At 45.0% G+C, this 13,612-nt stretch overlaps 1 protein-coding gene across 7 annotated transcripts in view; it reads left to right on the top strand.

Moving 5' to 3' along the window:
- Positions 1 to 13,612, top strand: part of LOC111249806 (uncharacterized) — a 106,461-nt gene that overhangs the window by 23,034 nt on the left and 69,815 nt on the right. For 2 of the 7 annotated variants that reach the window (XM_086988493.1, XM_086988494.1), the window contains exon 2: positions 9,477 to 9,639. The exons of 3 other annotated variants lie outside the window; for them this stretch is intronic. Coding sequence is in view for 2 of the 4 variants with exons in the window: in XM_022804145.2 (XP_022659880.1) it covers positions 9,415 to 9,417 (3 nt within the window). In the remaining 2 variants the exon portion in view is untranslated. Of the gene's footprint in view, positions 1 to 1,360; positions 9,418 to 9,476; positions 9,640 to 13,612 lie in introns of those variants that run through there. 2 more of the 7 variants (XM_022804145.2, XM_022804149.2) reach the window with 1 other exon arrangement.

Genomic DNA, 13,612 nt, shown 5'->3' on the forward strand with positions numbered 1-13,612 from the left:
TTATACAACATAGCTGAGCTCCACCTACTTACTGATCCCGGCGGTGCTCGTGAGGTGGAAGACAGCCGGCCGTCGTCGTCGTCGTCGTTGTGTTCCAAAGAGAGCGCGGCTCGTTATCGCAAGATCAAGCAACAGGGAGCCGACCGGCTGAAACGCACCACACAGCAGGCCTATAGCATGATGTTTGTCAAGGTCCTAACGTCTAGATGTCCTGTCGATCTTGCACACCACTGGTAGTGGCCGGCGCTGTCCAAACTGTGCAAATGTCGGCTTTTTCTGTCTTCGCGATCGAAACTCGTATGTGTTACATTTATGAGATAAACGGATTCAAGGATCGCGGTGACAACGGCGCCGCCGACGACACATTCCAGGCAAGCATGTAGTCAGCCGACGAGTCGATCGAGCAAAAAGAAAAGCGTAGCAGACAACGAGAAGATGATGAAAAGGTGCATCATTCCATTACGATAGTCGTTCTACAGCTGTCGATGGATGACCGTCGAAATGCTCCGTCAGGAAACGATATCAAATGGGTATAGGGTTGGCGTTATGAGGCGTTGTTGTTATAATATTACAGACATTTATAATAATGCATCTGCCTATAACAGTGGTGTGTTATACGGCAGTATGCAACAAGCAGTGGCAAATGTCGACCATGCGTGTCGGAAAGACGTACCGTCTACAAACGTTTCGGACGTCTGCGTCTAGCGTAAGCGTTCAAGCTGGAATGAACAAGTGACGCACTTATGTTAAAGCGTACATTTATGAAACATCTTTAGCCTAATCGGGAAAAAATAGGCCAAAAATATTGGTGCTCTGCTTTCCTGTTCCATCAATTAAGCACCACTGCAGTAGGTGTATGATACGATGCCTATATCTGATATGAAGATCTAATACGAACGAGTAACAGGCATGCGATAAGAATCACTATGATCGTTGTCACTGTTAGTTCTCAAGCTAACATTATTATCGCAGCTAATAATCTTAACGATCTTTTTATTTATTCATTTATCTATGCACAATATACCGTGAATCAGGTGACCCCGATCGGGTGTAGCTGCTACGTCAAGCATCAGTATCGGAACATACAATATCGCGTGACACCAATATCCGACTGTTATTATTTGCACGTATCACTAATCATACAATTGAATTTTTCTCTGTTTTTTTTTTTTGAGAATGGCATCGGAACTGGAACGAGCATTAGCTATTGTGTTTACACAGGACGAACTTATACCGAAATGGTGATCTTGCTTCAAATCGAGGTTCTATGCTGTTTCCTCGAACGAGGTTTCTAGGGGGGGGGGGGGGGGGAACCAGGAAGCCTTGAATAATATTTAGATTCAAAGCGCTAAAAAGCGTTCTTAGGATTACACCCAAAACTTATATAGAAAAAAAGAAAAGTTGCCATTAAACACTTATCTAAGGACAAAAGTTTTATGATAATGGCTTAGGTCCTGAATCGAGTAATTTAAAGCCCAGAATGATGGCCACGTTAAACAAATATGGCGGTCAGGAATGACACTTCCAGCGTATGCATTGTCGTCGTGCTTCTACTGCCTTCGAGCACGACGAGCGAATTGCGAGAACCGGCAGATAGCAGCAAGCGTACGCATCAAGTAGACTTAAAGCTCGTTTAGTTAAAGCGATGAATATGTTGTCCATGCGCTCAAAAGGCCGACGTTTTTGGCACACCATCAAAGCTTCTGCGGAAATACCTTAGAGCATATTATCATCACTGGTAGTAGTAGTCTTTTCAATATCATTCGATAGCGTCTATACTGACCACTAATGCTGATCACCTCTACTCCTGCAACTCCGGGGAAATACCACATACGTTCACACATCCATACATGTCTATATAGGGTAAGAAAACAGTTGAGCTAGTGGAGTCAATTTGGTTCCCTCCACAGAGATACTATATCGATATCGTATGTTTACCAAGTTGTTACGCTTTTGTTGTTCTCAATTGAGAGCCGCGGTTGAATCCCCACGGTCCTTCGAATATGGTTCCCATAGGCAGCAACATACTATTTACCGTCATTGATCACTCCCCTTTCTTCACTCCACCTGCCACCGAAGCCGTCACAACGACGCATCGAGCAGTTAACTTAGCTCTCGACGCGTCTGCTGACATGAGCGGCTCGCAGGTCGGAGGGATGGCTGCCCATTGAAGCAATGACCAATCATTCGCTCATTTTTCGGCCTTTAATGGATCTCGTCTCATACGACTCTATTGACAGTAGCGAAGAATACAAATTACTTGTTGTCTATCCAAGACGCAGCAACGTCCTGCTTAACAACCCGTTTATGGTCGGTCGATCGATCGGTAATTCAATGGGCAGTTTTCTCTATTTTTGTTGATGCATCGGTGACCGTTGGTTCCTGGTTGTGATGGCGGGGTGGTAAAAGATGGCCGATTGAGTTGTTCCCCAATTCCAACGAGAAGCGAAAAGGTAAACGCGTAGGAGTAGTTTTTACTACTCGCGGTAGTCGTCGTAGGAGTAGTAGTAGTAGTAAGTAAGTGATGTCCTCGATGAAGTGCTATTCTTTGGCTGCGGTTTATCGTCCGACGGTTTTGCCGCTGCTGGTGGAGCTCGCTAGTTCTTTTTCAGAACAGAACGCCGAATGGACAGCAAACGTGGCATGATGACTGCCAACCAGCAGCAGCAGCAGCATCATTATATACGAGTAGAACCCAAGATATACGCAAGAGCAGGAACGAACAAAAAAAACAATCCAAGAAAAAAGGAAAAGAAAGAACGAGAAGATGATCGCGTCACGAACTTGCTTTTTTCTATTGCTCGTGTCGTTGTTTCGCCCGCAGACGCTTCTGCTGCCGCGGATCGGCAAATAAAATCTGCGAAACACGACCCGAGCATTATTGAACGAATGGTCAACATTGAGCTTGATTTTGGGAGTTGAAAGTACATAGAATTTTGTATTTATAGGGTGGTCGATATTATTGGTAAACTGCCAATGGCGACTGTCCCCTTCGGAGGCAAAGGCGAAAAAGATCTGTGTTAACTCCGAACGTTGCCATTTCTTACTTTCATTCTTCCGAACTTCAACTGAAGTATTAATTTACCCTTTTGGTTTGTTGGGCTAATCGAGCAGTTTGCAAGTAAACATCGCGGATTATATTGGTTTTCAAATACCGTTTCTGGTTAACGGTAACGTGAGCACAGAGAACGACAACTGATCCCGTCAGCAGTGGTCCGAACGAGTATAGCAAGTGGTCTTGCTCTTCATAGTAACGTAGAAGTCTGTTACGGCTAGCCTTTTCTTAGCTCGGTTTAGCCAGGATAAAATCGCTCTAATCGTGAAAAAAAAACGTGGTTTTTTTGCGATGCGAACCAGCCCAGATGCAAAATTTGAGCAGTATCACCATCGATGAGGCAATATCGTGCCGTATATAAATGCATTTGGACCTTCCTTCTTTATTACAGAACTATTAGTATTAGATAAAATCGGATCCAAAGCCGGCTGGCGTAAGCGATCTCACGTTTATTGAAATGTAGAATTAAGTGACGTCTGCGTACAACAAACTTTGGCCAATGTTTGAAGAAGGCGATTGGCGGACACGATCGCAGCGCTACCGCTATAGCAGCAGTACAGTGGCTTGAAGCGCAGGTTTAGGACAAGAATAATACACGAGAAACACTGCACTTGCTGCTGCACTGATTGATTCGGCCTTCTGAGTATCTTCCATTATTGTAACTATAACACTATACTCAATATATATTTTCCTTCAATGGCGGCGACACCGCATACGACAGAGCAGAATGGAAAAAGTATCCCCGTTTGTCCCGTAAACTCCGCTCGAACACATGCAACTTGCTCTGTCCCAGACAAGATTGGTCTACAATGAAAACATCGCTTCCAGATGAAATATCGGCTGCGGATGGGACGATGGAAAAAAGGGGGAAAACGCATCAACTGAACGCCGTCGTAACGAGAGCTACCAGCGGATGTCAGGAACACGACGTTATTATCCAAGCGTCAAGCTGACTATAGCGTTTCGTTTCCGCGCTATCATAACAATCAAAAGCTCTCAGCGAGAACACGACGAAACGGGTTTCGTCCTACACTGGGTTCGAACGACGGATGCAAACTGATGGCATAGACGTCAGTATGACACCGCTCGTAAGAACTATGAAGCTGCGAAGAAGCAATCAGGAAAAAGAAGAAAGATCAGGATACGGTACATGAAAAGTTCCTGAACTGTCTCTGTGATCTCACTTCACGATTGCCCGCGTCATCCGCCGCGGTAATTGTCGCGAAACCTATTACCTAATAGAAAAAGTAATTTAAAACGCAGCGCGAGCACTGTGTGACCGTTAGAATCGACAGTAAGACCCACAATAACGCACCAAGAAACATATCATAGATCGGTCAGAACGTCTGCAATATTATTAGGCTTACGCAGAGAGTGGACCCGTTCAAAGGGTCATTTAGTATAAATCTGGAAGAAAAAACACGGCATCGAGATCACAAAGGAATCGAGACATATCGACACTGAATATCAGTGTGCAAGAGGATGTAGCACTTCTACGCTAATTTCTCGCCCGGATGACCATCGACAACAGAAAATCATCAGCTTAAAACTATTCAGCTAGACTAGAGACCAGGGAACGAAGGAAAGAGGGCAAAATAAATTGATTACATCAATTCGATACGGTTCTGCTGACAAAACGATTGCGCATAGACGATCAAGTAGTTAACACACCGGGATTGTCTACCTAAGATGCCTGTATATAACCCCATATAAAGCTGATATACCATACTGAAGCTGTCGTTGATATGAAGGTGACCATTGTGAAGAATGATTAAAATTGAACATACGCGGCCAGCACAAATGATAACAGTAACATAAACAATTACGTATAGTGTCGTGATAATAATTATCATAATAAGAATATATGCATGATTTTGTAGTCCTACATTTATCTTAAGGTTGCCATGTTCCCTAGAAGCTCGCAGCGGGGGGACATGGCTCCAAACGCGTGCCGGATATCGATATATTCGGTTTCACATTTATTGTATAACGGTTATAGTGATGGCGGTCGTGGCCGGGATGTATACGGTTGTGGCGAGCATTTCTTGCCCTTCTGTTATGACTCGAGAGAGAGAGAGCTGGTGCTCTGCTTTTCTGGTAAAAACAAAAATACGTTCGTTGTTTAGCTCTCCTATAATCAAAACACGTGCGAACGACGGCACCCATTGTGGCTGTCGACCTGCAAGGATGCCACTAACAAAAATGGGCGCCGATAGACACAAATAAAGCAGTATACCTTATAAATCCAACTGATGCCATTAGAAACAGTGTTGCCCAAAAGAGTCTGTATTACATAACAACTAAACTTATGTGTATGGTTTCGATTTAGACCCCCCAAATAGCAAGTGTATTGTATTTATTTAAATTACTGCACACGCGATGAAAATTACTGCTGGTTATTCTATAATAACTAACAGTGAAAATATTAGCTAACTACATATCTCCCGTCGACAGAAAAAGAAAGGGAGATGGAAATGCTAAACCCTCCGACCCGGATATACATGTGCGCGCCTGCTGTCCATAGACCTCAGGTAATGTTGCACCTCGTCCTCGTCTTCAATAGTCCCTCAACGGAAATGTCCTGTCTCATGAGTGGCACAAGGCGACGATAACGGTAACAACGGCAAGCGGCAGTACAACCACCAGAGTGCTAATGGCGCGTACCGCTTCAAGGATCATAATGAGGCCAAATTTGTGCTTTCAGCCGTCACCCAGAAGCTGGCGGAGCAGGCCACGAGGTGCTAAGTCGCAGCTATCCCTTCGTGGGATAACGCCCTGTTCCTTAGTACGGCCTGGATCACACATAATATAACTACCCTCTAGGTGGTACTCCGGCGGTTCCTGAACGATAGCTCAGTTCCTAGAGTGGGTGCCCAGCAGTTAAATACACTACTCGTGCCCGTATAAAAGCAAATGGAGAAATCAGTAAGGGGAGAGAGAAATCTGTCGAACGGGGTCAAAGTAAGAATTGACGGGGGTTACCTAAAAATGTGCAGTTGCTCTCTCGCTCGACCCCATTCTCGCTCTCTACATATGCGCATTACGACGATACATAGCGTGCCTGTCCCCTCTGGGCTTCCAAGGGCATATGTCGAAGTGGTGGCCGGTAACGGTCTCTAAAGGTCTTTTGGAATTTGGATTCTTCGAGAGACCAGGGTGCGCCTACTGACGCTCACGACGAGTATTGCTTGGCGTCGGCTCACTCAGCAGCACGTTGGGTCCGGTTCGTGGTGCTAAAGTCCTGTTCAGTTGCCCGGAGGCATCGGCAGGCAGTATTTTAGCTGATCTCTCGCAGATTTGGGTCGCATTTGGAATAGAAGACGGCAGGGCAGAAAGAGAGCAAGTGAATGTGCAAGAAATGATCTGCGAAGTTATAATGTCGCTGCAAAAATGGACCCTTCCACCAGTCTTTCGAATAGGCTGTCTCGCATACGTTAATCTGGACTGTGTTGGAGGGGCAAAAGCTAAGAGATTACCCATCCAGGCACCACACGCAGCTGTACTTGCCACTTCCCATAGCACTCTCGTTCCCTCATCTTTGCTCTTGATAAGGTATTGCGCATAGAATTTTCCCGACCATCAGCAGTGGTACATATGTTGCGGTATCCTGAATCGAATAGCCTATTGCTCGAGAATCGCCCAGCGAATAGATGTAGTCCTGTCTATTCTAGGGAATCCGCCGATCGACACTGGTCACGAGACAACTAGTCAGCTGTGGGATGCTTATGAAAGGAAGAGGGAGGCAAGGAGAGTCTATGTAAGCCTCGTGAGGGCCCGAGAGTAGTCCTATGCAGGTGTCAATGTTTATGGTGCTGGCTAATGTATACGATGGTACTTGGTGGAACTGCTGTTTTTCCTCGGGGCTCCTTGATTTTTGTGGAAACGGACTTTGGCCCACAAGTTTAAATCGGTCTTTTTTTTTGGCTTGCCCAAGAGAGCTAGTTGTTGACAGCGCTTGCCGAGCATTGAGGATTGTATGAACGGCGTCGCTGTGTGCTGCTCAGTGCCGACATCGTACCCACCGGGCTTGCCCTCTGGTCACAAAGCTCGCAAGTCGATTCTTCAGAGATATTTTTTGTTGTCTACTTACCGGCCATCAGAGGAAATAAATGCCGGCAATATTTGTCTTTATTTGCGGCTTCAAACAGCGGCCGATACGCCGGGGCCGTTTCGGCTGTGTTTGCGGTGTTGGCGGCCGCTGCTGCGGAATCAGCGACGATTTCCTTCTGACGTAGTGATTTCGATACTCGGTTTTGTTACCGCTGCTTATTTGAAGGTCTTCTGAGTTCCACTCGTCTTGTCTATAACAGCGATAGCGGGCGCGGAAACCGCGGCAGCAGCATGCAGTTCTTCAACGTCGCTTGATTTTTCTAATTCTCGTCCGTATCCTCTGTCTTCCCCCCGGGCCTTCGGTTTCTTTTTCTGCATGTTGGCTGTACATCGTATGCTCGCTCGCATCTTCCCGTTGGTCTCTCCTGTCTTTGAACATTTCCTTAGCTGCGGGCGCCAGCGTGCTTTCTATTTGCCTGCTGTCTATCTATGCGTCTACTGTCTTGCTCGTTTGACTGCTCGATGTTGCTGGTAAGTCTTCAGTTAGCAGTCTTCAGCGCGCGACACGAGTAGGGGTCACTTTGTTGACCCCAGTTCTCGGTCCTCCCTTTGTCCGGCATCCCACTGTGCGCTCTTTCAATCCACTGGTCGATCGCCGCAAGCAGACCGATAACAACGCTACCACCTCATTTCTGCCCGGCGGATGAGCAAAGACGACCCTGCCACGATGACAGCTGAAAATGGCGACACGCTGGTGAAACTGTTCACTCACATGATCCGCCACCCCCATCCCCCTGAGCCATCGATGCTATACTATTCAAAGCTCAGATGGTCAGCATTCCACTCTAGGCAACAACTCCAAGTTGCTGCTGCTGCTGCTGTCCAATTATCCCGTGGTTTGAGCGTACACTTCAGGGTCATTCGCCTTACGGCAGACGTAGTTCATATGGAGGAAAGAAGGGGTGCGGGCTGTGAATATCTTGAGGTACGTCGCAGAGGTGCACGGACGAGCTGTTTGTTTCCTGCACAGGCCGTTGATGAGTCCTCGACTGCGTGTGGCGTGCCCGTGTCTCCGTCTACTGCAGAAAAAACGACGAGATACGATTTCAGAGACTGCGAAGCTCTCTGGTCTCGTCGAAGTGATCAGTCTGCGGGTAGGGAGGTTCCACTCTCCGCGGGATACAATATCATCGTAATTGACAGTGCTTCATCAGGTCCACGAGAAACAATGATGCGCACTTCAGAAAGCTGATGCTTTAAAACAAGGCGAAATATTGCTATCATTGGGTGTATTCAGTACGTCTATATAGGGACACGACAAAAAAAAAAAGACTATTTTCTTGACCAACAATGGACTAACTACTCTAATTTGGGCAGGTTACAAAATAGAAGAACTTCCGTGGATGACAATGCGTCGTGAGTCACACTATTATATAACGCGTATTATAGACAAATAATGGACTAATGAAAACACCGAATCAACTTTTATACGTGTTACGTAAGATTAATAATCGGATGTTCCGTAACAGTTTTAAACCTTTGTGCATCTGTCTGGTAGTACTGAAGCCTTACTTTTTTTGTTCTGACCGTATTGCCATTACTATTACTGGTAATGTCGTAGGCTGATGAGCGCGGACTATGTCTGCCAATCAAGTATCGACGCTCCGCAATCATTCCTACATTTTAATAGGAAATCAGTATAAAGACTAAAACAAGCAAGAGGCAAAAAGCGCTACGGAAACACACTGAGGGCTTTATTAGTGCTGACCAAAAAATGACGACGACGACGACGACAAAAAAGCCATCCGTTGCTGCTAAAACAGTCATTCTATACACATAGCTAGTTAAAATTTTAGCCCAAAATTCAGCTTACCGTAGGGCTAACGTCTATAGATGATGAGGGTTCGGCTGTGGTCGCGGGCGCCGGGTAATATTAAATCGATGCTACTAGTTCTATTTCATACGATGTACATGATTCTTTCAGATCATAGATACCTTGTTTTGTTGCATTCATTTATATACATATACATACACGTTATTGACAGTCGCTCGGTTTGTTTTTCATCAAACGCTGCGCACGAGCGATAACCGGTTCCAAGATTCATCCCCTGATGGTGATGACAGGTCCTAGTTGATGGTGTGTTTTTGACGTAATATCATACACGTACCGATGGAAAAGTGCTAAGGTTTATATGATCATAAGCACGTGATTGTACATAAGCCTTGTGCAGGAAACGCTCAGTTGATGTCCTGAGTCTCACACGGAGGAAGAGAGCTTGAAATCGGAATCTGAAATATTCTTCCTTCGGATGGTACGTAAAAATACTCCCCAGTTTTACTAAAAAAAAGTTGATAACGTTATTTGTTTCAGAAAAAAAGAAGGAAGGTCACACTGGACATTATCTCGACTGGCAGACTGTATGCGCCGGGCATCACTGTAGCTTCAAGTCGCGCGAAGGGTCATGAAAATAGTCGGCACACGATGTGATGCCCATTGCCGTTGATGACGATGAGATATCAGATCCGCATTTCTGGTTGGTATATTCTGTTCGTTGTGTGCCGATTGTAATAGAGCAAAGTTCCAATAAAGACAGCATTGTAAGAGATAGATAGAAAAATGGCCGACTTTCCTGGCGTTTTTTCTGTCCTAATTATCGCGAACCCTCGTTAGCAGGGGGTTCGGGTGTTTCAGCTCTTGCTAAATGAAAAAAGCTGAATAATCGGTTGTCGGGAGACTTGCTACTTATAGTTTATGCCTGCCTTCTTCGACAAAATACGAGCGGCTCCGCCGCTGTGTGCTGTAGCACAGTCAAAATGTCGTGCTCTGTATGTGTACTGTTTGTGTAATATAAAATGAAACAATAACGTGCTTGAATTCTTTTTCGTATTTTGTCTAACAGACCCCGACGAAGCCTATAGGGCCTGGCAGATGACTACACGAATTAAACCTGTTGTCATAGTGATCGATAGTTAACCAGTCAGCAATTAGGTAATTAGGAGAATGGCGTTAAAGAGGAACATCGTTTGTGTGTGAGTGTTTACAAGGCCTGAAAAGAGGGCTATCAGATCAGATCAGTTCACCTATCTTTTTGTCAATTGAGAGTGCTTACAGCGGCACCGATTCATAGCGGAACGCTTCCCTCGTGTAACTTTGCCTGATTGCACACAACAGCAACATCAAAAATTACGGTCACATTAACAACAAGTACCAGCTGGGCCGCTATCCGTTCAGCCGTCCATAATTGACAGGCTGCTAAAGTGTCCACGTCGACAATGTGATATTGCTTACATCGCTGTGGTATACTATACAAGACTGTTCAATGCGAGGCAGTTTGCTTTTCTCTTTCCCCCCCCCCTCTCTCTCTGTTTCTCCCTCTTTCTCTCTCTCTCTATCTCTATCTCTTGGCGTCAATCATTCTTGAGTAACGTAGTTCACGCTAGATACATAAAGAGAGAAAGAAAGCGAACGACTGGAAGCAAAAAATAACCAAACAAGTTATAGCAGAAGTAACAGTATGTACAGCTTTTATATATTTTGCATAGCATCGGTAAGCACACATGGTAAGTTGGCTGCTACAACAACAACAGCAGTAGCAACAAAAACAACAACGGTTTGCTTTCGCGGCGTTCACTCCCATGGATCGACTGCGGTCCATACGGCGGCGATGATGATTATGCTGAATCACCAGTGCAGCTTGCGACACGCACACTCGGTCAGCCCTATAGATAAAAAAAAAAAAAACATTTAACATTATACTTAGTAATCAGGCATCCAATATTTATCTTAAACTGACTTGACGTCGTCTGTAGTGATACGGCTTTTATTGACTGGTGGCAATGGACAGGTCGGAAGAAGAACATGCCCGGTGCAGATTGGTCTTCGCTTTATCCAAAGAACATCTTCTTTTTTAGTTTATATATTTGATGCAACTAAATGCAGATACGTACCGTCCGTCCTATTTTTCTCAGCGTATAAGGCTCTTCCAATTTCACCAAATGCAAATCATGGTTTTTTTTAGACGTAGATCTGGTTCGTCTGTGTGTCTTCTCGACTTAAACGTCTTTCCTGGAGTTCCCTGTGTTTTTCTTTGCTTCATACTGGCCTAGAGACAATTACGTGTCATTAACCATGACAATTCTGTGTGAGAACCTGTCACTATGGCTGTGTTTTTGTTGGCACTTGACAAGACGCCTAAGAGATTATGAGAAACTGTGTTTACTGACGCCTTTTCCGTTTTTAGCTTTGAAAACACCCGGATTTCTGATTTTTGACACAATCGTATAGATTCGGTAAGGTCGAGTAAATCGGTTCGCGATTGATCTTAGCGGACAAGTGTTGCCACAGTTCGTTTACCAGTCATCATCGTCCAAAGCCGATTTGGGATGATTCCTTCAAAGGTGATTTGGGACATAGGCCTTGAGGGCCGACTGGAGCAGGGCGCACCTCCGAAGTCATCTCTGAATGATGTAGCAAACCGTATTCGAGCAGTCCTCTCAGGTGTAGAATTATACATTAATTCAGAGGTCGTTCATTAACTATCTAACCGAATCATTCCGACTGAAATCTTCTAAAAGATTAGGCGTACATTCATTTAAGCAGAGAAGTTGATCCAGTGGCCTTTTGGAAAATTATTTTCTATGAGATTCAGTCAAGTATTTTAAAGGCATCGTCCAGTTTGTATAACAATATAGACATGTAACACAAACTATAGCAGGTGAATAAGTTACTCCGGATTTAAACGCGCTACTGTTCGTGTAAATAACTTCAATTTGGCCCAGCTGCATGATGGACGTCACGTACAAGTGGGGTCCGCTGGATGTGAACGCCACCTTGTCCTCTACATTTGAAGTGCTGCAATTTAAAATTCAGCGTATGTATTACCTGAACTTACTCTGACCCTTTGGGATAATCTTTGCCTAGCAGGCAGAGCATTGATCTCACGCCCATCTTTGAAGGCATACGACGAACATAAAACAGGGCAATAAGCGTATGGTGGTATCTGCTGTACCATGTAAAGCATTATGCCCTTATGATCTCTATATGCGATTTGTGGCTTCTGAAACAGCAGCAATGGCAGGCTGAAGCTGCTGTAGGATATTTGCGATCGCACAGTCTCTGTCCCGAAAGAAGGAGCGGAGAAAGACGGCAAAGGGCAAGCGTCCAAATAGCTCGGTTTGGACCGTGCTTCCTACAAACCGTCTGAGTGAGTGAAGATATTTTGACTTATCTCTGTGCTCTGCCCCGCTTTTCAATCTCAGACTTCCTTCATTCTTTGCCACAAAAAAAACTAGTTTACACGCTTAGGTGAACACTTGCAAGGTCTTTGCATGCGTGCCTACTAATCGCATGCACATCCTACAAAACTATACACTACACCAAAATATATGTACTTTATATATATATATATATATAGGCATGTATATAAAACTTGTGTTCTAAATGATATGCATCAGCGACACACCACAGGAACAACTTTTGTCTCGGTAGCAACAATTTTATATATATATATATATATACATGCGAAATGAATATATATATATATTCACTTGCGTAATACAAACATTTTAAGTGTATTTAGGAGTCGTCTCCATGTCATACTGGATCAATTGCGCAGACGAGCTCTCCACCATATTGCAGAACGTAAAAACTTTGCGAAACTCCTGGGATTGACAGCTGCGTAGCACATGTATAAATATCGCAAGTCCTTACGTAAAGTGGACTTACGTACTCAACTGGAAGCCGTGATAACGACATCTCGTCGTATGGTGCTGTTTTTTGGGGGCTGATCTCTAACATTGATACTTATTGTTTGTCGATGTTGAAAAAGGAAATTGGTCTGACCTACGTATGTGTTCCCTAGTTCGCACCTCACGGTGGCACCTACCGTTATTGTTAAGTTGTGATTGTTTGCACCTCTCCGAAGTAGTTGACAGATCGTCCTGCCTCGACTGGTTTGCCGGGCCTCCTGTTTAGCAGCTAATCCGTCCTTCGCGGCCAGCATTATCATTTGCAGGGTGCACGCAAACTCAAGCGACAGGAACAACCTTCTCGCTTGCGACGTTTTAGAGCCTTGTTGTGCCGACACAGCAGTAGTCCGCATCGATGATTCAGCGGTCCAAAGGAAAATACAATGTACTAGTATTTCCCATGGCTGAGAAATGCCAGGCCGATGGGCACACATAGACGCCGCGACAGCACTTGTCTGCGTAGGTTCCTTTGACGAATCTTCACCTTCGTCCTGTTCCATCCATCACAATCCAGCACATTTCGTTGTCTGCTCTATTCGTTCGGAGGGGGAATCGGCATAAAGGTAGACATGCTTTTATCGGATCGGCCGAGCTGGGCTCGATTAGATGGTTGGTCGGTGTGGATGGAAAAGCAGATTATCCTCTTGATGCTTCCGTTGACGAGGGGATGATCCCGTTATCGCTATGATGACATCATCGAGCAGCAGCCGAAGCAGCTTTTGTTATTCGATAAGTCTTCCGGTGAGCCTTCTATTGTCG

The sequence above is a fragment of the Varroa destructor genome, unplaced genomic scaffold, assembly GCF_002443255.2.
Source record: "Varroa destructor unplaced genomic scaffold, Vdes_3.0 BEIS01000004.1, whole genome shotgun sequence".
NCBI classification, from domain to species: Eukaryota; Metazoa; Arthropoda; class Arachnida; order Mesostigmata; family Varroidae; genus Varroa; species Varroa destructor.